This window comes from Cyprinodon variegatus, unplaced genomic scaffold (assembly GCF_000732505.1).
Source record: "Cyprinodon variegatus isolate N-32 unplaced genomic scaffold, C_variegatus-1.0 Scaffold254, whole genome shotgun sequence".
Lineage (NCBI taxonomy): Eukaryota > Metazoa > Chordata > Actinopteri > Cyprinodontiformes > Cyprinodontidae > Cyprinodon > Cyprinodon variegatus.
The window spans coordinates 230,604-256,604 of record NW_015150707.1 but is presented as its reverse complement, the minus strand read 5'-3'; the positions used below and the strand labels follow the sequence as shown (position 1 = coordinate 256,604).

At 36.3% G+C, this 26,001-nt stretch overlaps 1 protein-coding gene across 3 annotated transcripts in view; it reads right to left on the bottom strand.

The window, feature by feature from the left end:
• abcc8 (ATP binding cassette subfamily C member 8) overlaps positions 1-26,001 on the bottom strand; it is a 95,174-nt gene that overhangs the window by 51,568 nt on the left and 17,605 nt on the right. For all 3 annotated transcript variants that reach the window (XM_015382313.1, XM_015382314.1, XM_015382315.1), the window contains 10 exons: positions 25,212-25,378; positions 21,810-22,052; positions 17,854-18,042; positions 16,937-17,101; positions 15,449-15,604; positions 5,344-5,478; positions 3,523-3,685; positions 2,790-2,830; positions 2,246-2,391; positions 73-187 (listed from right to left, as the gene is read on the bottom strand). In XM_015382313.1, coding sequence (XP_015237799.1) covers positions 73-187; positions 2,246-2,391; positions 2,790-2,830; positions 3,523-3,685; positions 5,344-5,478; positions 15,449-15,604; positions 16,937-17,101; positions 17,854-18,042; positions 21,810-22,052; positions 25,212-25,378 — 1,520 coding nt within the window. The remainder of the gene's footprint in view (positions 1-72; positions 188-2,245; positions 2,392-2,789; positions 2,831-3,522; positions 3,686-5,343; positions 5,479-15,448; positions 15,605-16,936; positions 17,102-17,853; positions 18,043-21,809; positions 22,053-25,211; positions 25,379-26,001) is intronic.

The following is a 26,001-nucleotide window of genomic DNA, read 5'->3' as shown; positions in this document are numbered from 1 at the left end:
ACAAAGGAGCAGAGAATCAAGTGTTTTCCCCTTATTTCCAAAGAATAGAGAGTCAGGTTTGGATTTACCCACCACTGCCTGGTATCTGTTTTGGTTGTGGTTGCTGCAGCCAGAGGACATGGTGGCCTTGGGTTCCTGTTCATCTCCAATCTCATCACTGGAGAAAAACTCACTAAGCTTCTGGACACTGAAAAACAAGAAAGTCAAAGTAAGAATTAAAGCGAACGACTAAAACAACTGATTTTCTCCGACTGACTGGATCAGGTTTCATGGAAAAGAAGGAGATGGGAGTCAGAAGCTCCCTGTGAGTAAGCCAGTTTCTCACTCTCTCAATGCCTGAGAGACACTCTCATCTCTGCATCTCTCTGGTAAATCACCTGGTTCCTGTCTTTTTATAAAGGCCACATAAATCGTTTTGCATAATATCTGCTGAATAATATACCAGTAATCAACACTAATTGGTACTAATTTGTCCAATTTCACACACAGGAAACATCAGCATGTACATCAGTTTTTTAACAAAAAACAGCAAAGATGTTCGCAAGAGATGAGCCTTGGAGATCACAAGAACACCTCCAGTCTTGGTTATGCAATAATAGTAGATATATGATGTTTTTATCTTTCATCATTTTCAAAGATAAGGAACATTCAGCTGTTTTTTTTCTTTTCCTGACACAGTTTAGTGCTCTATATTACTCTGTCCCTAAAATAAGCATCTCTAAGGATCACAGGCAGCTTCCCCACCCATATCTACAAGATAAGGTATTTTAATGATACTGACACACCAGTAATGGAATACCGATGAAGAAGAAATGCCTGATGTTCCATTTGTGATCAGTCTGGAGGCAGTCCTTGGCCAATTTCTATCTGTGATTGCAGGATTGTCCAGGCTGTGATCATTTCCCAGAGGCACAGCCGGGATGATGGTTCTTAAAGCTGTGTGCCCCTATTGTTAAATTTTTGCTCATGCCCTCAGGCCCTCAGTTTTTTTTTTTTGCAGCTTTCAATGCCACGCAAAAGTCTCTACACCACGTGCACTTCTTTATATTTAGTCATATTCAAACCTCAAATCAATCTATCTTGTCATGATCTTATGAAAAATACACACACAATAATGAGCAGATAATCATAAACAAAAAGCCAGATTTATGTCCAAGACTTGTTCTTCAACCTGAGCTATGAGTCTCTGCTGCTTTTCCATAGTAATTATGGAGCTCTAAGCTGTATCTTTGATTAAAGCTCGTTATTGCAGCCTGTAAAATTATGTGGACGGCTAAGTTTCGGAAGGTGTGCAGTTGTTCTTACCTTCCATTCTGGGATGAAGGATTAGGCTGTGCTCCTTGAGATGTTTCAAGCTCAACATATTGCTTTATAACCTAACCCCGCTCTTCACAAACTGTTATTCTGAATTGTCTTGTGTCTTCATTACATTTTTACATCTAAGATGCTTCCTGTCAAGTAATGTTGAAAAAAAAAATCCTTCACAAATTAGTAGTGTTGATACACAGGTGTATTCTGTTTATTAACAAGAAGTCTTCATTTAATTAGGGGTACCAAGATAAAGTATACCAAACCTCTAGATTGTTGGTGTTGAAAGATGAAGAACTAAAATCAAATAAAACTTTTATTCTACTTCACTGTTAAGCAATAGTTTGCGTAAGCCTTTAGAAAATAAGATAAATTATGGTTTATAGTATTGGAACTGATGAAGGGATATGAATACAAAGCAGTCCACAGGATAAAAACATCTTTTAAACCTTTTCTCTTTGACAATATAACCATGTTGGCTTACAGATGGGTTTAATATCCGTTTCCTAAAGACAAAGACCTGCCTACAGCTCACTGTAATAAGCAAGGCCCTATGAGCGGTCAAAGGGATGACAAGATTATGGAACGGTCGTTGGATGGAGAAACATCTGCAGCCTGATCAAAAATGATCCTATTCCTGTCAAAGTAATTGAAAAGCTCTTGAGTAAAATGAAACAAAAAAAATCTTAGGGTCATAGAAACAAAACAGGGGAGAAGCAATGGTGTTAGTTACACGATTCAATAACGAGGCTGCTCCATCTGCTGCAGGAAAAAGGTCAAGTGCTTCATCTAATCAGGCTGCTTTCCTGTCCTCTGCTCATTCTCAGGTGGTTTGCAGTTTAACTGCCCCTTCAGCGATTCTGTCCCCAGACATTTATTACTGATAAATGCTTAAACCACAAGTATAAACAAGCTGAACCTTTTCGCCGTCTCTCACCTCATGAGGGCCTTGACGGTGGAGCGCACCACACTGGACAGGAGGAACAGAGGGGTGACCAGGATGTGGAAGAGAGACAGCGAGGCGAAGGCCACAGCTGGGGACAGGTCTGCATCTTCAGAAATGTGGACGTGAACAACAAATGTCTGCAGAACCACAGTATGGATAAAATGTCAAAGGTTAGTCTGCAAATAAATAAGCTTACATCTCTGAAACTGACAGTCAGGTGAGACCAGTTCAAGGCAAAAACTCTTAGAGGCAAACAGATAGGTGTCATCTATTAAAAGTGGATCGAATCAGAGATGGATTGTTTGTCCCTCAGAGTCACCCTCCCCACATGCGTTTCTATGCCTTTTCTGATTTTCTCGAGCCTTGAAGGACTTCTATTAAAACAGGAAGGATTTAGTACGAGGCTGTCAGGTTGTGAAATGCTTTCTAACATTCAGAAGCTGTTCTTACTTCACTACAAGGCAAACCCTCAACAGTTAAGTCCTGACTAAGTACACCACTATGCTAAGTTGTTGTCAGATGCAGCAAAACTCACCGTCAGCACAGCTGCAATTGGGATAGCAGCATTCATGAAAACTGCAAGCAGGAAGAAAGGGGTTAGGATGTGAAGACTTTCAGGATTAACAAGTAAAACACACAATATAAGGCAGAAAAGATCCTGTAGATTTAATCTAACTCATACAAAACAGACAAATAGAAATGCAATGGTTAGAAACACTATCAAATATGTAGATAAATGGTTTATAGTTTTTAAGATTTTACTTTTTAATTATAATCATAGTTTCAAATTAATGTTGTATTCATTGATTTTCTGTATCCCTGGAGACATAATTTTTACAAAACGAAGAGAGTTCATTTCTGGGAACCTGACATATTTTTCTTTAAAAATGACAAGAGTTAGTTTCAGGGATTGTTATCCAATTTTTATATTTTTTCTATGTTAACTAATTATCCCAGCATGATTTTGAGTGCTCTTCCTTTGCAGTAATTGATTGTAGATTAAGAAAATAGTCTATAACTGAACCGGAGCCAAGCAGACTGCTGCTGCTGTTGTTTAAAATATGATAGTCCATAAAGATGGTCAAACAAAAGAAGGGGAAATTAATAACCAATTAAGAGCAGTTCTTATTTTATGTAACTGATGAATGGGAAATTAAATAATGTACAAATAAAAAAAAAGAGTCTAAGTTTTTTGCAATTGTTCAGATATGATTGATTTGAATCTGCACATTTTGTTTTAAAAACAGTAATGGTTTCTGAAATCGTACTGGATATTGATGTGTACAGGGCGAAGGCCTGAAGGCTGTTGAGCTCCTTGCCCCTCGTCTCCTCCACGCTGTCTCGGAAGATGTGCTCCCAGGCGTACAGCTTCAGCAGCTTGATGCCACGCAACAGCTCATTTGTCTTTTTCAGGCGCTCGCTGGAGTATTCCTGAAAGTGGGAAGTTGAAATTAAGTGATGCGTCAAGGATACACAGCCCTGATGAGGGTAAGAGCAACAACAGGGGAACTCAAACAGTGGGAATAATTGAAGTAAGATTGATTTTTTTATGTACGGTACAACTTTTCTTTGTTTTGTAAACCTACAACTAAACTTCATTTTTGCACGGAAAATGGCTTGATGCCAAATGTATTTCTGATTTTTAATAATCAAAGCTGTGATGTAAGTTTTAAAATTTTTCTTATTCACTTTAAAATGTCAGATGTTTATAAACATTAAGATTGCTATTCCTTTAAAATAATTTCAAAAACCCCAGACGATGATCTTCAGGCTCTATAACCTCTGATGGAGATGCACATGCAGATGTCTTTTATAAGCAACACCTTAAACTTATTGATTCCTTCAGTGCAAAAAATCAAAAGCAACCAGCCAAGATATTAGCAAAAGAACCGCTGACCTTCAAAAGTCCAGTTTATCCTTGAGTGAAACTTTTTTATGAAGGCTGAAGGGGCTATATTCATTCTTAAAATATTAAATCCAATATAAGCTAATGTAATAACTTGGATATGTCCAGTCATGAAGAGAGTAAGGAAGTGAAAAAAGGTCTCAACAATCATTGGCTGAAAGAACGAAGCCATTACTCCAGAAGTAAGAGAACAAACCCAGATTACGGTTTCAAAGTGTACTCTTGGACAAACACCGTCATTTTCAACATAATAGATGTCCAGTGATCCAATGAAACTAAAATGGATTACTGACCCTTTTTTTTCCTTTTCTTTTGTAGGAAAAAGAGGGATGCTGGCAAGCCTGAAAACAGCATCCCAGCTGTGATGTACAGGGTGGCTGTGCTAAACAATGGGGGCAGTTTGTCTGAAAGACGGTTGAGTGCACTTCACCAAATAGATGGCAGCATCTGAGGACATCAGGCAGGTAGTTAAAGCTTGGAACCAACTGGGTTTTCCACATAGATAAACCATGTTTACAGCTACTTGTAAACATGGGTTATATTTATATTTTTCGGCTCATCAATTAAGAATAATTTTGCCAATCGTAAAACAAACATTTGGTCTCATTTAATGCTGCTAAATGAGAACCACTCATTAATATGTCTTTTAATGTCAGTTTATGCAAACACCTGGCTTTAGCTGCAAATATTTTTTATTTTTTTTTGTAAGTCAGATATGATTATATTTGTTTAAAAATGTCTGCGAATGCAGAAGATTTTCCCTAAAAAGCTGAGCAATTATCACCCTATCTGGTGTCTATTTTTTATATTCCTTTGAAGATTGTCTTTACAATTTTCTTAAAGGTAAAATTTCTTTGACCTAATCAATCAAATCAAAATCCTGACATCAAGTAACATATTTTCCTGTGTGAAACTATTTTTTCTTTATATTTAATGCTTTTTTAAAGTTTAAAATAAAATATTTCAGTCAACTCCAAATGTTTTTGAATGCTAAAATAAAACAATCTAACACCACCAATAACCCAAAGGGAGGAAAACTAAAAAGCACAACAAGAGGTGAAAATACATTTATTAGTAAAATTGAAAACACACCAATCTAGAGGGAAGAATAGGTCATTTCTGGCTGTTGTATAGACCAAAACAAAGCACAGCAGGAGATAGCACTCCCAACAAAATTACTCACCAGGGTATTCTTTTGTGTTTGTGACAGCTTTGTGGCCACAAAGTATTGAACAGGAGCTAATACTGCGATGACGGTGGCTCCGATCAAGGCACTGATTCCCAAGAGGTAGTAGAGAAGGATCACCCCCAGGATTATCTGACAGGTAAACACACACACATATAAAATATTAATAGGAAGGAGAAGGAAGCATACTTTTTCAGTGAAGTTTCTTTGTCAATGCCCTATAGCAACCATATTAATGCACAGTGCCTATAGATGTTTGGAACCTACCACATAACAAATGCAGCATTGTACAGGTAATACAATGCTGCTCAGGCTTTAAAAATAGGACAGAAAAACAGCCCGGGGAAATATCAAATGAGCTAGTCTGCCAGTGGCGGTAAAATGATTTGAAATGAAAAAAAAAACACACTATATTTTGTACTGCCATTATTTATGAAATGAACTGGATTTTTAAAAGGTGGCCAGATGCTACTTGTCAAATTAACGATATAGTGGAGGATTTTTCTGGATGGATCATCAAAATAGGTGATCCTCCTAATTGTCAATCATTCTGGTTCTGTTTAAGGTCATCCTATGTGCTCGTCCCCAGGTAGCTCTGTTTTTCTGCGCATGCTTACTTTCAAGTGTAGCTATATCTGTGGTGACTACGGTGTGCTATGGTTTCAGACAGTCATTGAAGCTCACCTTTCTCACTGCGGTTCTTTGAAAATTTTCAGAGAGTCGTAAAAGAACAGGTGTCTACAAAGTGTATGAGAAGTAAAGAAATGCCTTAGAAGAGGCAGATATATCCCGGAATACTTTACGTGGAGAGCTCTCCTTGCAAAGCATCATGGGATTTGCTGTCACAGCAGCCCGCTGTCACCATAGGTTGTCGCTACCAGACAGCGTCGACTAATAACAAAGATGGCGCCGGTGCCGCGCGGTGGAGGAGAAGTTACGTGACCAACAAGGGAGCCAAAGTAGTGATCATCTGTCTGAACAGTCAGTTAACTGAGTTTGCTATAGAGTCCACTAGAGTCCAAATCCCTCTATATAGTGATTGAGGGGTTTAGGGGTTAGGGGGGTTTAGGGCAGACGTTTGGACACAGCAAGCTTGTATGAGCTATGAGAAAAGCAACTTTAAACAGAGCGTGCAGCAATCCCTCTTGGTAGCAGGTACAGGGTTGTACATGTGCATTTTTTTTTTTAAGTGAAAAGGCGGTCTTTTAAAAAAAAATCACAATACCTTTAACCAGTTATCATCTGTGGCTATTATGATAAAATGATTGAGGTGCTCGTTTCCTCAATGCCAGGGGAACAGAACACCAATAATGACAGAGATGTCAAATATAAATTCTCACTGAGTTCCGGCACCACTAGAGGCTTATTTTGCACACAGGACCTGGTGCTTTTCAGAGATTGGATAGACTCATCTGTACCTACCATTTTAAAATGGTAGGTACAGATATGTGCTAATAAATATGTGAGCCCATCAGTCAGACGGTGCTGTTGACCCGGTCAGGCCAACAGCACCGTCTGGCCCCACCTAGGACACGGCCTAAAACTATGGGCGACAGGGCCTTCGAAGCCGCAGCTCCCCGTCTGTGGAATGCCCTCCCAGACTACCTTAGGGCCCCACAGACGGTGGATTGTTTTAAGAAAGGATTGAAAACTTTCCTTTTTAGAAATACCTACAATTGTTGATTTTAATTTTTTTTAATAGGCTACGTATGCCTTTTAATGTATTGATTTTAATGATTGTCTTTTTACACTGTTTTTAATGTTATGGTCTTTTAAACTTGTTTTAATTTTCTGTTTTTTAAATGTAGCACTTTGTAGCACTTTGAGATTTGATGTCAAATGTAAAGTGCGTTATAAATAAAATTCATTATTATTATTATTACAATTAAAGCTTGGCAGGATTTGGGTCACGGACATAATGAGGAAAGAAGAAAGGATTTAAATTCCTCTACAGCAATGAAGGATAGATTCCATTTTACCCTCAACTTCAATCATCCTTTATCTTCTGAAATCAATTGTTTATTTATTTTTTCCACTGGAGCAAAGATTTAATAAATGTTAACATCAGTAATAAACAGCAGATAGTGTTTATTATATCCTGTTCTGTACAATCTGATTGAACGTGCTCTTTAATTCATGTCTGCATGTATTGAAAAGAGCTGCAACCACTTAACGGATCCCAGGAAGCAACATTAAATTAGCATAGCTTTTTACATTGGAACAAACATGCAAAGGGAGGCATGACTCTAATTACAATAATCACAGACTAATCAAACTATTTTCATTGCTAAGCTGCTGCTCATTTATTGTCTGAAAGCTGTAGAAAACAAAATTTCATTTTGTGACCATGACAATAAAAGTTGTCTAAGTCTATTTTTATTGCATTTTGACTTCAGAAAAAGGAAATAAAACCAGATGGAGATAAATGCGATGCCTCACCCCCTCCTGTCATCGCTGACAACATAATGCGTACTACTAGGGTCAAGGTAGCTGATATTCTTTTCGTCTCGGCTGAGACAGTCATGTCGACCACCAACCCCCACTCACTGTCTGTCAGCTTCTCACATTATAGAAACCTGATTTAAAAAGGTTCACACTACACAGCACACTCAGGACCGAGAGCAGCTTTTCAAAAGGCAAGAATGCTTTCAGACCAGAGAGCTTCATGCTACCAGGGTCCCCAATGAGCAAGATAAAAGCAAGGAGCTCTCCCTAGAGATTTTTAAGATTATTTTAAGGGGAACAAATCTAAATCTAAACCTCTTGACAATTGAGGTAGTGGGCCTTACATTGTTCCTATTTTAGACCCATGTACATGTAAAGGCAGATCCAATACAAACAGACAAATTTTCTTATCTATCGTACTTTTGTTATGTTTAAATATAAGAAAAATTGAAATCATACAGTAGACAAGACAGCATTTTATTTTGTTTACCGTAGTTTGCAATCTAATTAGCAGGAAGTTCCATCTTCAAGAGTCATTTTTCCAAATCCTACCCTTTTATTCAATTTATAATATTTTCCCCTCAGCAACACAGATATTGATCTTGGCAAATATCAAGACAAATGTCTCCATTGCTAAAATGCTCCAGGAAGGGAGCGGAAGGGGATGTGAGACGACGGTCCTTGCATTTCAGTTTAGGTCAAAAACGTGAGGATGTTGTGTACTCTTCATCCTTACTGCAAATATCAAAGCTTTTCATAGCAAGGAAAGAAATCAATGAGAATCTTATGATATTAGAAATGATGGATTTCAAATAAGGTCCTTGTTGGTTTGGGTTAACGGTCATGGTCTATTTGGAAAGATATTGTCAGAAATTTACTGTCAAACCTGAATGTCAAACATTTTATCTGAGCTTCTTATAATGCACACTGCTCAAAGGAATGACAAACTGATCAATGCAAAACATAATTTTACTGAAAGCTAACCAAAGACAAGAAAAATGTTGTGTACTCTGGTTTACAGATGTCTGAAAAGCATGCCTGAAAATATGAAGCCACTTTTTAAAAATGCTGGCTGAACTGGACAAGTTGCTGAGCTAGAGATGGCTTAGATGAGACCTGCAGGCATCAGATATACCGACACATAATATCCCAACAGATCTGGGGATTCAAATAGTTACGCAAGCAAGGGGATCAGTGATTGGTATCAGCTAATTCATCCTCCTGCATAATCTTGCCACATGATTCTGGTTGGTGTCATGTAGCAGAAGTACCAGTGGGTTCTGCTTCCACTCATGAATACAACCCTCCATCCTCAAATAGATTTTGACCTTCCATCATGAAAAACTTCTGTTTTATTTACTTCACTTTATCTCACTGATATTATGTCCTAAACTCACTTATTGCATGCTTCTTTTTACTTCCATATGTGTCCCTACTACTTCTAGAAAAATTCCAATGTATTTTCTTTATTAAAGGTAATTAGTTAAAACCTGTAAATTTAGAGTTGGGCATATAAGCTTTCAGCTTTTTTTCTTTTTTGGGGTCATCTTTACAGATTGTTCTTCTGTGCTTTTTGACTGAAAGGAATCTTTTTTCCTACTGCATACTGCAGATGACAGAGATATAAGTACACAATGGTTTGTCTTGATTGTCTTGTATTTCTGTTTGGCAAGAACATCATTTATCATTTGGCCCAATATAATGCCAATAATACACTACATTGCTGCATCCTTGCTGTTTGTGCAGGAGGCTCCACCTCTTCTACTGGGTCTGACTCAGGGATTTAATTGTATGGTTGTGCATCTGTTTGCAGCCATTCTTATGTGTATAAAGTGAGAGTGTAGACATTAAGTCAGGGCGTTTAGTCAGCTACAGCTTATATGCATAAAAGTGACAGAGCTCTAAAACAGTTTATTCTGAGAGGTGACTAAAATAGGCAAAACGTAGCAGGTGAAATTTTATTGTCATGTAATGATAATAATTTCATTATCAAGAAATGTAATAGACTGGTAATAAACATGTTTTGTATAGGCTATACAGTATAACCCATAGAGACGGGCTTTAGATCAAAGTATTTCAAATAAACTGATAGTCAGGCTTCAAGCAGACAAGCAGTGAGCTCAGGGCCCAGCAGAGGTCAGGCTTTGAGGACACCATCATTACGTATACTTCTGATTGTTTAGTCAGATAGATTCTTGACCCAGAACTGCTAGGAGCCATCTTGTTTGACTCCTACACTTCTCATACTGTGGCTTCTTGTTGAAAGGAGCACATACTTGTCCAGCTGATGAGTTTTCTACAGCTTTGTTGAACTCTCATAGATATACTTTCTATCTCCTTTAATGTTATCCATGCTTTTGGAGACATAGCTAAACTTATGGGAAATGCACACATTGATATTGGATGACGTCAACCTGTGCAACCTGTGCAAAAGATAGTCACCAATGGTGACTTTATTAAAACTCTGAAACAAGTTTTGACTTGAAGCAACAACAGATTAAAAACTTATCCCCTTCACTAAGATTTGGACCATTTGGCCTTTAATAGGTTTCCTGAGTGGCCATTTCATGGGGCAGCAATTCTGTAGTTCAATTTTAACAACGCCAAGGATGATGGGATACCAACCATAATGCTTTTGCACTTCAAGTTGGCTGTGATGAAAAGTGGGAGTAAATTCCTAACTCATCAAAGATCTCTGATTAAATTCAACTGTCTTCCCAGCAGAAGTTAGAAAAGTTCAATTTGGATTCATTTAAAGTTTGAGCAGACAGGGGAACACAGAGGATAAACACTTATGTTGCTGTAACATATTCAATACTCTCAGGCTAAGTGCCTTTGACAGATGTGACGCAGATGTTTCTTGAAGTGCTGGTTGATTCATGTGTTCTTTCATTTGCTGAGTTCTTTCTAATTACACTTAATGCCAGCTTAGCTGCTGTTTGGTGAAAATTGTTGTTTCCAGCAGATTTTCTCAACAGAGAAATTTTAAATGTAGTTTCATGGCTGGCTGTGGTTTTTAAACAACTTCATGCAGAAACAAAGCAGCAGCATCAATGCCAAACATCCATGGGCCTAATAATCTTCTGCATATTTGCTAACAAAAATAATAAAGATTATTATTTTTTTGCCTTTGAACATACTATGTTGTCTTGAATTCTTTTGATTTGGAAAATAAATATGTTCTAGCAAAGTTATTTTTGGTTATAAATAATAACAACTCAAAACAAATAATAAAAGGACTTTGAATCATCATTTTTAAAAGGGGATTTTTGAGATCAAAACCCAAATGGTGGTGATGAAGAGACATTAGAAATGTTTTTGCTCAGAAAAGATGTCTTTGAAAAGCTGTTTATTACTGTTGCTGTACCATTTAAAGTATGGCTTGATAGATGATGAAAATTAATTGTTTGTAAATGAGTGTTCAGTATACTTGTTCTTTTTAACAAGAGCAGTGAAAAACCCTTAATATTTTAAAGAAGTTTTAAATGTTAAACTCTGACTAAACTCTAACTTAGAATTAAACTTTAAAGAAATTCAACTAAACTTTCATGAACCAATTAACATTTTACTTTAAAATATTTATATATTTTATATATAATGTCTTTTAATTTTTTCTACCTGTCTGTCTGGCTGTTTGGCTGATTTTTCCAGGTTCACTGTTAAACAGGCTGCATAGGGAGATCCATCCAGCCTATAGGCATCACCATCTGCAACAACTCATTGAAGGAATCCCTATACAATCACACTTAGTTTCCCTTTGAGAATAATAAATTGCAGTTTTATTAAACCATCAATGTCTCATTTTGAAACAATGTGTAAAGTATATTAGGAACATATTAGAAACATTACAGCAGCTCTCTCTACAGAGCTAACCTCTATGTCAGAGAAGCATGCGAAGGCCAGCAGATAGAAGCTCCTATTCAGGGCTGCAACTAACAATTTTTTTGCTAATCGATTAATCTGTCTATTATTTTGAGGGGGGTTATCAATGTTAAAACCAATTATTATTGGGTTTTTTTTAGTTTTTTTTTTTACAATTTCGGTTTAATTATTCGTTCTTTTTGGATTGCTCTGTCAGCCAAAGGAATGTTTTAGAGTCTCTATACTCCAGTTACTGTTAAATAAATTAATACATTTGTTAAAAATTATTTTAATCCTGGATTAATCACGATTAATCAGATCAAATGTTTCAGCCCTACTCTGTAAGGAAAGATGCATCCTGCATTTTCCTGAAATTTTTTGTTTAGATTCTGAATTTGGACACTATCTGAATACTAATGCAACAGTAGAAAAGATTGACCTATTTTTGGGGGGGGTTTTTTAGGGCTGGTATAGATCCCGATTATATTCACATCAGCCTGATCAATCCTTGATAGTTGGTGCCAATTTTTTGGGATGAGTGTTAGACCTTATACTGCTTTTTCTCCATCTTTACATGATAATAATTACTCAGTTATAGAAAATGTTAAATAAAAAACATTTAATAACAAACTACACAAAAATTAACAAAGGGGAGCCAACAGAACAAGGAGCAATGCATGTCCTTTATGTGATCTTAAGGCATGGCTGCTGAATGCACCAATGAATCGGCCAATGAATGCATGTCTCAGCTGATACCCATATAAAAAGAAAAAACTCTAATATTGGCCTAAAACATGATTTTGCTTATGCATTGTCTATTTCTAAATAATAGTAAGTCAGATCTATATTTATGAGATGTGGAGTTATTTGTTTAACAGATATTGAGATATTTGAATATCATTGGTGAATAAACATAGTGGAACAAACTATGTATTACTGAGAAGTATTGTATTAAATTACATTGCCAAAACAATTGGTCACAAAACCACATCAATGAATTCTGATGTTCTAATCATTTTCATGGCTGCATGCATATTTTAAGTTCATTTCTCGTAATCCTTAAATTACTTTTCCTAAATAATCCTAAATGACCGAAAAAACTTTGAACTAAACATCCCTTCAGAATAATATAATCTTTATAAGTTAAAGGTCCATGTCTATCTATCTCTCTGCTGTATGAAAGTACTTTTTAAAAATAACCTTTGAATGTGTTTTAAACAAAACTTTTCATTATGATTACGTTTCTTTATCAAGAAATATCTTTCACTGGTCTGATGTAATATTCTCAACCTATAATATTGTATTTCCCCTGACAAAAAATTATAGATCTAGCAGTCTGGGAGGATGTTTATTCAGAGTCGTGGCTTTAAGAAACACTAAAAGAAAACAAGATATTGTGGTTATCAGTGAAAGTCTTTTTTTCTTTTTTTTTGATCAAGCTTTGGGGAAAAATATGGAATCACGTAATCATATGGAAAAACAGTATGAAATCATTAATCAAATTTCCATTCCAAAAACTAGCACCTTCATCATATTAGGCCTGCTCATTAGTCTGCAGTTAGAAAAGTGTGATTACGGCTTGGAGAGCATTTGCAACACGAAGACTGACATGAATCATGGCATTAACACAAGGGATGGCAATTGAACAAAAGAGAGGATTATCACATTTCTCAAAGAAGGTAAATCATAACATAATGTTGCAAAAGTTGTTGGTTGTTAACCGTTTGCTGTGTCCAAACTATTTCATCCAAGAACAAACAAAATGGGAGGTTAATAAAGACAGAGATATTGGTAAATTAAGGAAGACATCAAAACACTTAAAGCTTTGTCTTGAAAACAGAAAATCCACAACAAAAATGAGGAACGAATGGTAAGAAACTGGAAACAAAGTTTATGCCGAAACTGTTAGAAAACACCTAAAGGAAATAGGACTTACTCTAAATGTAAGCCATCAGTAACACCTACACAGAAGGAAAATAACTTTACTGTCGGGTAAGGAAAAGCAATTGATGCAGTTCCAATGAGATAGATAAGACTGCCTGAAGAAAACAGACTAATTTCCACATTCATTGATGATATGGGGCTGCATGTCAGAGAAAGGAACTGGGGAGATGGATTTCATTACATCTTTAATAAATGCCTGAGTTTACATGAACGTTTTTTGACACATTTCCTATCCCATCAACCGAAAGGATGTTTGGGGGTGATGAAATATTTTTTCATCATGGTAGCATATCTTGCCATACCGTAAAAACCTTCCTCGAAGAATGACACATTCTGTAAGGTAAATGTCATGGCCTGCAAATGGTCCAGAACCCAATTTAATTGAAAATCTGTGGTGGAATTTAAAGAAAATGGTCCGTGACAAGGTTCAATCCTCCTAAGCTGATCTGAAAAAGGCGACTAGTGAAAGTTAGAGCAAGATTGATCAAAACATCAGTCTGCCACTCATTGAGTCCATGATTTACTGTTATAAAAGCCAGAAGCGGTTCTAAGTACAAGTGCTGTGACAAAGTCTTCTTTCACTTGTTTGTTTTTTTAATGATTTCACATTTGATTGAGTGATTCCATATTTTTTCCCTCCTCTTGAGCCAAAAAGTGACTGTTACTGAAAGTGATTGTTACTGACCACCACGATGGTTCTTCTTGATTTATTTTAGTGTTTGTTGCTGCTTAGAATTACCCTGGTTTTGTATCCTGTATGTGAATATTTTTTTTTCTGCTTTAGTAAAGAACATCTTCCAAAAGTTGGGATTCCAGGATATTTGCTAAGGGTTGTAGCAATTGAAGAAAAAACATGTTATAAGTTTAGCATATTTGATCTGACTAGTGAGGAGAAAGAAACTCATCACTGACAGAAAAAAGGCTTGAAAATATCAGATTGTGTGGAATTACTCTAAATAATATGCTTCACCAAATCAAATAAAAATAAAAAAGCTTTTCTGTAACTATCTGAATTTACTGAAAGCATAATTTTACAAGAATAATTTATTTTTTTAACCATAGTACATTAATAAACAGCATAAAGTTTAACAAATAATGCTTGTAAGACAAAATCAGCTTCCATAAAAATGAAATATTAAAAACTAATGGATTCATATATTAAACACCATGAACACTTGTCAGGCGTTAGAATATTAGCAGATATACTAATGTGCAATAATTGTATGTAATAAAACATTTTCATTTGATGTGGGAAGGAAAAGACTCAGCAGGTATTTACAACACAATTTTTTTTTCTACACCTATGAGAGAAATATAGATAATAACTAATTAAGGCAATCATTAATCTCACAACCCTTACAGTGAAAAACCTTTCAAAGAGGAAGTAAAAGCTTTCTAATGGACCGCACACAGATGAGGTAAATTAGTATAACTCCAGCTGCGACCATAGGACTCAACAATCAGGTTTAGTTTTCTCATCCTCACACCTCTAAGCATACAATGCTTCTTCTACCTCGTTATTAAAAGACTTGCTAAGTGAATCCTATAAGATCAAATAAATCGACACATGAAGATTTGGAAAATAGATAAAACTTGCAATAACAACATTTGGTGTAACAACAGAATCCTTTGCAAAATATAGTACTGTTATAGCAAAGCTTAGAAAAGACCAAAAGGGACAGATGATGTAAAATGCCACACAAAAAAATCACAAGCTATATTTACAGCAATATAACCACAAATGTTGTGCTAATAACAGAGGCTGCCTACTGCTGCTGTGCTGGACAGAGCCAAAGGAAAATGCACTGCAAATGCATACAACACGCACACAAAAGGAAACCATGTTTCCTACCTGTACTGGCATGGCCCATAGGTTAGGAAGGAGGAAGAAGAACCACATGAGCTGGTTGGTATCTATGGCAACCAGATTACAGATCTGAGCGACAGTTAGCTCTCCCATGGACATGTTGGACGTGCACAGGCGCATGATTTTATTGTAGATTTTTGTCTGGAAGAAAAATAAAGATGTTTAACAAAATGATATGTCATGTTAACCCAAATGATAATTTCATCAAATAACGTACTTCAGGTTCCTTGAGGTATTTCTAACCCCTAAATTAACAATTTACATCATATTAAATTAAAAAAATATGAATAATTTAGCTTAGATTTTTTTATCTTAACAGAGTAACACAGAGCGGCAGAAAGCTGCAAGATGATGCAAGGAAAACAGAAGGATGAAAGAAAATTGCATTTATATTCAGCCTCTTCAAGCTTTAAAGAAACCCAGTGAGGAAATTGTCTTCAAAAGTCACCTAGAGTCCAACTATTGGCAGTTTAATCTGAGAATAAATTCAGCTGCTCTTTGAAGGCCTAAGAGAGTTCATTTTTTAGAGAACAGAATAAGGTTAAAGCAGGGTTCATTATCAAAAACATCACAGCTGCAAACCAAAGACATGGCCGGCTACAGGTGGGGGAATTTTTTGAGAGGACAGGGGTCAGTTCTTCCCTCCAGAACTCTGTGCTTTGTAATTCTTTTTTAAGAAAAAAACTATTTCTAAAAGAGAGGAGGTCCAGTTCATAGCTTTTCATAAGCTGCAAACACAGAAATATGTGGAAGAAGGTCAACTGGTCATATGAAACCAAACTCAGGTGTGAATCGCTGTCAGATATCACACAGAAACAGTGACAAAGGCAACTTATTGTGGAGCCTGTCAGATATTGTGAAAAACTTCAGTTTTACAGCCTTAGAAAGCAATAAACTACAACAGGAAAGAGTATAAATCAATAAAAGGATCAGCCTAAATAAAATAAAAATATAAAAACAAAGTATCGCAATAAAGTTAAGTAAAAGTACTACAAACAACCAACTATCCAAGATGTGACAAGACTTCCATAAAGTCCCATTAAAAGCCAAAATAAAGCATTATTTTAAAGTGGGATTTTGAATATTTCATAAACCCAGCAGTGTGAATGTCCAAAACCAGAGAGAAATAAAAAAAATTTTACTTTAACAATCAATACAAAGTTATTCAAGGAGCCATGATGCATCAAGAAAAAGATAGATACAAAGGAGAATAAATTATATCGAGTTTTTAATCCCATTTCCAGATGAACTAGATTACACTCAAAATTTAACTGTTACTATTAGTGATGATTTTCAAAGGACATCATAATACGACTAAATGACTTAGAGGATGTTTTCTAAATGAGAAAGGCTGAGAATGAAAACTCTTAGTGGCTCATTTTGGGTGTTTAGTGTTTGAGAAACCCTCAGATTTCGAAGGTATATCAAGGTAAAATTTGGGCTCAGGATCAGCTGATCTCCCAGAAATCTCACCTGTATGGCTCCCCGCAAGTTGATTCCAGTTTCAATGGCCACATAGTAGGAGACCTGGAGGAAGGTCCTCTGGAGGAGAAGGGCGATGAAGAGCAGCACTGCCAACACGTATGCATTCTCCAGGAATTCTTTGGACGAAATGAAATAAATGCCGAGGAGCTTCGTCTGGAATCACAGGAGGGAGATATAAAATGGATGAATTCCTCATTGTTAGTGAATCTGCAAGCTCAAAGGCAGTTTCAACAACATTGCTTCTTATATGAGTTTTACACACAAATGCAAACAGTTCATTAAGAAGATTGACAGGCTATATCGCTTAATGTTTAATCAAACCTGCCTTAGGTAGAGGTAATTCTCAATACTCTATTATTGATGACTGGTTAACATATCCCACAAGTCAACAATATCCCATATTTTCTTTTTTTCTAAGAGATAAACTCTCATAATCTGCAGCAGATCTACTTTTCAGCTCCTCTTCTAAACTGAGGTGCTACACTGACAAAGTACTTTGATTGAGTTAAGAGCTCTTTTATGGTTCTATAATTGAATTTTTATATTGCAGCTCACATCTGCTTTCTTTGGACACATACGCAATGCTTCTTTGGTCCAGAAAAATGTCTTAGCCTGCAGCTCAAGGAATCTAAAAAGCTATTAGAGCTCCAGCAGCGATGAGTCTCATAAATATTTGAAAGGGGTTGCGTTAGTGCACATCAGAACATAGAGGAATAAAGAGGACATCTTTGGTGGCTCACCAAAATGGGACTGCTGCAGAAAGTCTCAGCCTTTTGTGTTCTTGCGATTAAAAATTTACCAAATCTGTAAAATCTATTTTGTTTATCAGTTATTTAAAATGTTTCTATTTATTTCTGTCAGTTCTGTTGCTCTGGTCCCTGATAATAATTTGGTAGAACCCTTACCGGTTGCTGGATGGTACGATTGTCTTTGCTGATGTGGTGAACGATGCCAGAGATACAAAGCGGCCCGGCAAAGCCAAGCAGGTCTGCCATGAAGCGGAAGGTGATGCTGAGGATGAGAGGCCTGCCAAAGGCTTTCCTCAAAGCCAGCCAGATCCACTTTGGACCTTGGGGAGCAATACCCTGAGGCTTCTAAAGAAGAGAAATAACACGCAAAATTCTTGAAATGATCTAAAATCAAAGGTATTGGCATGCTAAATGAAACTATTGAGAAATTTTAATCAAGACACAACTCAGATCAGACATTCACACTCATCTCTGCAAAACTTTGTATCAGTTTTTCTTTAATAGTTTGCTTGGACTATTCTAAAGCTTGTTGTTAATACAACAGAATCATTATTTTTGAAAACACTATATTGGTGCAATAGTTTACATTTCTTGTGCTTTTTCTCAAATCCATGGGGTCAAAATTATACATGAAAGTTTTAACAATGTACTTCTTCACTGTCATTTCACTAAAAAGTCTTTTAGCAAGTTGCAACAAAACCACATCTGTTGCCACCATCAAGATTCTGTATCCTTTTAAATTATTTTAAGTTAATTTAGATCAGGTTGTTTTTGACCCTGGAACCAAAATTCAGGATAGTTAACAGTTATTTTTAGGATTGAAGTCAGGGCTTATTGGCCAGTCCAGCTTCATTTTAATCTATTTATGCAGTGTGTTGATGTAGGTTCTCAGCAAAGACAATAAAGTCCTAATTAATGAAATAGAAAATAACTGCAAAAGAAACATGCAACACGTAGACACAGCAAATGATTACAAGTACACACAAGACTAATTAATATGAAAAAGGAAATTTTATAAGTTAAACTCTCCAGCTAAAGAAGAAGGCAAATATCAGAACTAAACTGTGGTTATTGATTAAATTGTATAAGAAAATGGTATAAGATAAATAGCTGGTTAACCATGAGATTAAAAAAAGGAGAATATAAGCATGATTAAATAAGAAAAATATAAGAGTGAGTAAATAAACATTAATATCTGTGCAGGAACATTGGGAAAAAAATGCATCGAACTGAAAACCTCTCACAGAACCTCGAAGCAGTATTCATGTAAGTGTAACAAATTCAACTATGAATTGTCTAAAGATGATATCATCCATGTTGGCAATAGCAGATTTCAGTCAAGCCTTAATAAGAAGCTTTATTCTTGGTCAGGGTTAGGCTAGTTCCACTGTAGACACTGACCCTGGTATCTCAGCTGTCTTTATTCATATTAGCCTCAACTCTTAATAGTTCCTCGTTCCTAATCATTCTAACACATTTCCTTTCATCTAAACAGTTTTTCCAGATGGTTAAAAGTTGCACGCATTTATTGTTGTTCCAACAGCATATTAACCCCAACCACACAAAAAACTTTGGAATGGATTAAGAAGGACACTATTAAGCTAATAGCATTTCACCAACCTCAGCCACCTAGAAAATATTTGGGCAATACTTAAAAGCAGAATTTAATTTATGCCTGAATGGACGCTCAGCCAGAAATCAGCCCCAAGCTTTCTGATCATTACCAAAAAAAAAAATTTGTATTTTCTTGTAATCCAGATACATGTAAAGATTTGACCCTGTATGTATCATTTGAAACTGAACATTTCATAAACCCAACTTCTGACTTGTACTAGTGTGTGTGTGTGTGTGTTAAGATGAGTGAGTCATGCTCGTATCTGTGAGAACAGACGTGACTGCTACCCTGGGTCTCCATTTTTCCATTCATCTCCTACAAAGAGTCAGTTTGCGTACGTAACACATGTCACAGAGCGCATCACAGCTACGCACAAAGAGACACATCTTGTGCTTCTATCCCAGGTTCAAACAGCTAGGATGGGTTCTGTTCCCTTCTCCCACTCTCTAAGGGAAACTAGCTTCCCAGCTCCAAGCCCCTCAGGGGTCGAGATGTCACCTCGTTCACAGATGAGTGGGAATGACCCAGCGTCTTAAGACCTCCTCTAACTGAAACTGCCGCCGCCGCCCTTCCCCGCCACTCCACTGGGATCTCTCAGTCTCTTTCTCTCATCACTCACTCCTGCCGGAAGGAAACGGAGTAGCGGTCACACCGGACGCACACACAGCAGTGACGACTGTCGTATGAACTTACAAACACTGGAAAACAACGACCCTGTAGAGGAGGCCCTTTATGTCTGACCCGTGATACACGCTCTAAAGATGCAGGGAACCCCCAGAGATTAGTAAAAGAAGAAAAGCATAAGGCAAGCAATATTAAAATCTAGGACTAGCGATAGACCGATATATCGGCGAGCTAATACAGTACCTAAGCCAGATAACAGTTTATTTTCTTGAATTAGTATCGACCAAAACGATCATGCATTCACCAATTCATTAGTGTATTTAGAAGCCATGCTTTGAGATCACACAAGGCTCACTCTGCTGCTCCCTCTATCTGCTATCCACTCTTAAAGTTTTGCATATGACAAGTTAATACCATTATTTTTTTCGTTTAGATTGAGACTTATGTGACATTTATTATTATTGTGTCATTTTCATAATGTAAATAAAGAAAAAGCAATATCAACCTCTAGAATCGACCCAAAAATTCAGGAACAGGGTTTGGTTAGACTGTTATCAAAATAATCTGTATTGGTACTGGTTTTAAAAACCTGTGAAGATTGAGTTCTATGTAGAACAGCAATGGCTGAAAGTGAAATCAATTATTTCAGAGAGAAAGAAACGGCTCAAATTTACAACCAAATTTGTTCTTTTTTTACTATATAATGCTTTCATACAATATATTGGTCTGGTAATTGTGTCTGTCAGCATTACCAATACATTTCAGTAGATAGAAATGTACTTTTTTGTTAAATTTTTGTTTTTTAGGAAAAGCAGCAAAGATCTACATAAATCAAAATAACTTTAAAAGGAAACTAAATGCAGCTGCAAAGCCATGAATTAAACTTACTCAGGTTATTTATTATTTCTTTTAATTTTAGCTGCAAAAAATAAAATAAAAAAATATCAGCCACTATTAAAAATGTGACTCTAAGCTAGAGCAGACCTCCCTAACTCCTTTCTTATTTAATTTTTATCATCTTACGTATATGCCAACAACATGGAGGAGTAAAATACTGCCAAAACCAAATGGAAAATAACAACATAAATTCAATAATAATAATAAATTCCTGTAACACCTCAAATGGTGCCAAGAGACAAGTGCTTTCCAACATGTAGCTACAGCTTTTGAAATTGAAATATAATCTAAGATAAACAGACGGCAACGAAAAGAAACATTGTGGAAACACAGATACAGGACGTGCCTGATTGCATTTTCCTGTTTACACTGTTGGAAAGCTTACTGCATGTCCAAATAAAGTTTAATAATCCCACAGCAGACTGGGCTGAATCACGACCTGCTTTCATATGAGAAGGGCTGAATAGAGTAGGACTGCAAGGTTCAGAAGTCACCTCATGCACACCACAGACAAACTGCATTAAACATAATCATCTGGGGTGTTAAAAACTAAATTTGTTGAGAAAATCTAACAAAAAACCATTGGAATGATGAGTTATTTTGCAAAAAAAAAAAAAAAAAAAAACTTTTTGTGTCTTGATATACAAAACTGTTTCATCTCAAAGGTTCAAGGAATGTGAATTCCTTTTAACTAACATTAAAATTATTTCTTTAAATCCGAAAAAGAAAATCAAGGTTTTTCTAAGCTTATATTTCCTCCTTTGACCTTAATCAGAGGTGTGCATTTCAATACTTCAGGGTCCTGCCGCCCTGCATATTACATATGTGCTTTGATTTAACACACCTAAACCAAATAGATGAATTATCTCTTTGACTAATGTTCAAATGCCAGTATAACAATAATAGTAACACCATATCTTCATCTTTATGTGCTAAACTAAAGAAATACATTTAAAACTCAACAACAAGCGCTCACCTTCTGCTCTTCAAATTCCTGGCGGAGCTTTATGTAGTTGGTGAGTGCCCGCATAGCAATGGGGAGTTTGCCAATGACCTTCAGGTCGATGGGCCGCTTGTGGGCAGAGGTGATGAACGTGTTCATCCACCAGTAGGTAGCTTTAGACAGCAAGTTGACGAAGGGCTGCAAGAAACGAACCCCAAGGTCCTGGAGGTCTTCGGGGGGCTTCACTTCTCTTGGATTGGCGAAACACATGTAGCGCTGCAAGAGAAAAGAGAGGTTCCACTATTGCTCTATTCAGACAGAAGACATAGAAACAAAGGAAGAACAAAAAAATACTTGTAGAAAAATTAGGTAGATAAAAAATCCTCCAGCCCCTTTTTTTTAGAGAGCTGAAACATAAAATAAGTCCTTAATAAATACAGTGTAAAAGGAAGGCTTAATTACTACTGCTGGAAGATAATTTGCTTTCATTGTATTTAAATAACAAGTTGTCTTATAATCCCATGACAACTTGGAAGAGCTGGACTCTTAATATTAACTTAGCTGAGACCTTTAAATGAAATGAAAGCATGCAGAGGGGAATAATTAATAGATTCAACATAATAAGACTCTCACCCTGACTGTGTAAGGATGAGATAATATAGTATTTATATGAACCTGCATCCACACAAATAAAGTCAGATTTACCCAATTAATAATTTTATTTTAAAATAACTCAGGGCTGCACTCAAAACCTTAAGCATAAAAATCATGAGCAATAAAACAACAAATCAATCAGTGATTGAATCATTTGAGTGATATTTGATTTGGATAACAACGTAACAATCACAGGTCATATCAGGGCCAAAACACTTTAATCCTTATGAGAGAGTAGATAACAAATAGAGCTCTGCGAGGCTGAGTGAACAGCGCGATGGAGGTTTACCCCAGGGAGCTCCGCTCACAAACAGCTGTGTGCTCACAGCTGGGGTTAACACAGATAAACACTCTAAAGTGTCCAGAGGAAAATGGCAGACAAATGTACATTGTTCTGGCATTTTCATTGTGATACTCAGAAAAGGTAAGGCAGGTGGCTGTAAATGTCACAAAATGACTAATGTTGAAATGAGTGCATGACTTCTGCAATCCATAAAATACAGACAAAAGACTCAATTAGGACACCATTTGAAAGAATTTTAGTTTCAAAGGTCTGACAGGCAATTAAACTGTATGAATTGATTGAATATCTTTTTTTTCCAGGGATAGGCACGCCTTAAGGTGACTAAACAGTGTTATTTTAGAAAATACAAAGTTCAGAAACTTAAAGAGTAGAAACCAACCATAGAGAAAAACAAAAGGCAAACCAAAAAGCAAAGCAGCAGTACAGAGAGCACACATACAATCACTAATGAGACCAGAAGCATAATTGTTTTTTGGTGGGGACTGTCACTACTGAATGTGAAAAAAAAAAAAAAAAAAGGAAAGAAATGTTAATTGATTACAAGTTGAAGAGCTGTCAAAGCTACAGTGTGTGACAACTGAGTGGAAAATGTCTCAAACTGAGGCAAAACAGAAGAGAAGTAAAGGTAGGAGAAATAAAAACTACGACAAAATCATTTTAAACATTTTAAAGTACAAAAAAAGATAAATGATAAAAACATCCAACTAAAATGATAAACCAAACACGATTCCTTAAAATATCACATAAATAACATGTAGGAAGTATCTTTGTCCAAAACAGAAATGATGAGCAAATATTGTACTTTTAATTAACTTTATTTTATTAGCTTTATTTCAAGAACCTAAAAGGCCGAATTCTCATGTGTAAATTTCCAATCTACAGATAGATTTGTTTTTGCTGGGTTCGTGGTGCTATTATTATCTCAGGGAAGCTTCTTTTTCAGAGACAATAGTTTTATTCTTTTATTTAATAATATCTTTAAAACCATTTCTAATTATAGCAAAACGACAGAGTCTTATTCATTGATCTTCAGGACAGTGCTACTCTAGACTGGTTCAAGCTGACCATGTAACATAGATGGATTTCCTACAGAGTCCTGCTGCATCCAGCATAAATATTGCTCAACATTTGGATGCATTGACACAAAGAAGTTTTGGATATTATATTTGTAAGAAAATAAAATCAGCAAAAAGTCTCCAGCTTTCATACAGCAAAGAACAACACAAAGCAACACAAAAAAATAGATTTTACAGGAAGTATAAGGACGTAGAGGAAAACTGTCTTCATAACTCCCTCCTTTAGATATTTGTTAAGCATCAGAAAAAGCCTGTTTGGAGAGAAGGTGAATACAACCATAAGTCTGTCCTGCAGCATCCTAATAAAACCTGTGTGAGCCTGAATAAGAAGAAATAAAAAAAAAAACATCCTCCAAGGGCGATTTCATCCAACAGTCAAGATGCAATTTGTGATGATCTGTGCAGCCTGATGAGACATTGTCACAAAGGAAAAAAATGATGAAAGCATTCAAAGATTGAAGTAATTCAGAATGCATGAGCAATAAGCAGCCCAAAACTTGAACCCATACAGAATCGGCCATCAGATCTGACAAAAATCAATAACAGAAACCATGAAAAAGATGCAAATTCCTAGCAAGATTTAAAAAAGAATGGCTCACCATCAGCCATCAGTCAAAATGTGGCACTGAGCTGAAACCAGAATGTCAGAAAGATTTGCACCCAGCACAAAGGCCCACTCTCTAAATCGGCATCATATATATATATATATATATATATATATATATATATATATATATACTATATTTGCTAATGTAAGCCTTTAAAATTATTATGTGTGTTTGAAATATTTAATAGGGCATATTATAAAATAAAAAGTAATAATAAAAAAAGTGAAGCAACAGAAATAAAATGAAGGATCTAAACCATCTTTAAAAAAGTGTAATATGTGTAAGGCTGTATATGTGCTGATTTTTATTTTCAATTGAAAAGCCAATAAATGGTTAATTCTAAAAGTTGGACTTTGCCTTACTCTTGCTGCAATGTAATGAGCACACATGGGAATTATAAAGCCAAAGGCAGACTAAACCTTACCAAATTAAGAACAGCAGCCAACAACAGATGGTGCTGCAGACTGATGGAACTTATCCATCCTTTATCCATCCATACATATGTTAGGATCACCATTATGGGCATGTTGACCTTAAGCCTAAAAGAAATATAGTCTGCGAGGGCCATTATTGTTGTATGTTTGCCGCCAACCAGAAATTCTCTATTTTCAGAGCAGCAACACATATCTGTGTACTCTTACCACAGTCACATTTCCCACTTGTATCAAGTTTTATTTAATATAATCTCCATCAGCAGTCCTGCATTTTAATTATTCCAAGTCACTGCACACTGCATCACAAACCAAACATTTTCTTTACCAGAAAGAAGACACAAACACACACCAACTCTCACCCTGCCCATGATGACGTTGATCTCCACAGCCAGTAGAAGTCCATAGAGCAGCACCAGCAGTCCAGTGATGCAGTAGCGAAGCTGCCTGGGGCTGATGCCGTGCTCGGTGTATTTTGCAAACTTGATGGTCTTCATGATAAAAGCCAGCACCCAGTAGATCAGCAGGGCTGTGAAAATGTCACAAAGATCAGAAAAACAGCAAATCATCAAGCAACCATAGAAGATAAGAAACCTTACTGGAGGGTGGCATTTTAAATTGAGAGCTATCTACGGTGGCCCTGAGGTGCCCTGAGGTATGTGTGATTTAATTTCACCTGTTTTGTATGTTTTTAAACTGAAATAATAAAACATTTTAGATGTTTTAGATATATTTTACCATATGAACTAATTAAATTTTTTATTTTAAGTATTTATTGCTGTTTTTATTAACACTGGTAGCTCTGTTAACCTCTGGGTTACAGACTTCATTGGAGAACAGGCAGCATCATGTAGACAAAGCAATGCAGCAGAGGGGTCAGGGATAAAGTTATAAACTAAGCTTTGAGCATGATGTTAAGCTCTGTTTAAAAAGGAAACAGCTCACAACTTGTGATGCACCTGACCATTTATGTCAGGATCAATCTGAGTTCTTTTATCATATTATAAGCTTCTTATTTGCCTTATGACAGCATATTTGTTGCACCTCTAATGCCCATTGCATTCCCTCAGGACAGCTGACCTAAATCACAGACGACATTAAGAGATCAGTGAACTTCGAGAACAAGCTGCTTCTGGACATAAGACCAGCTCC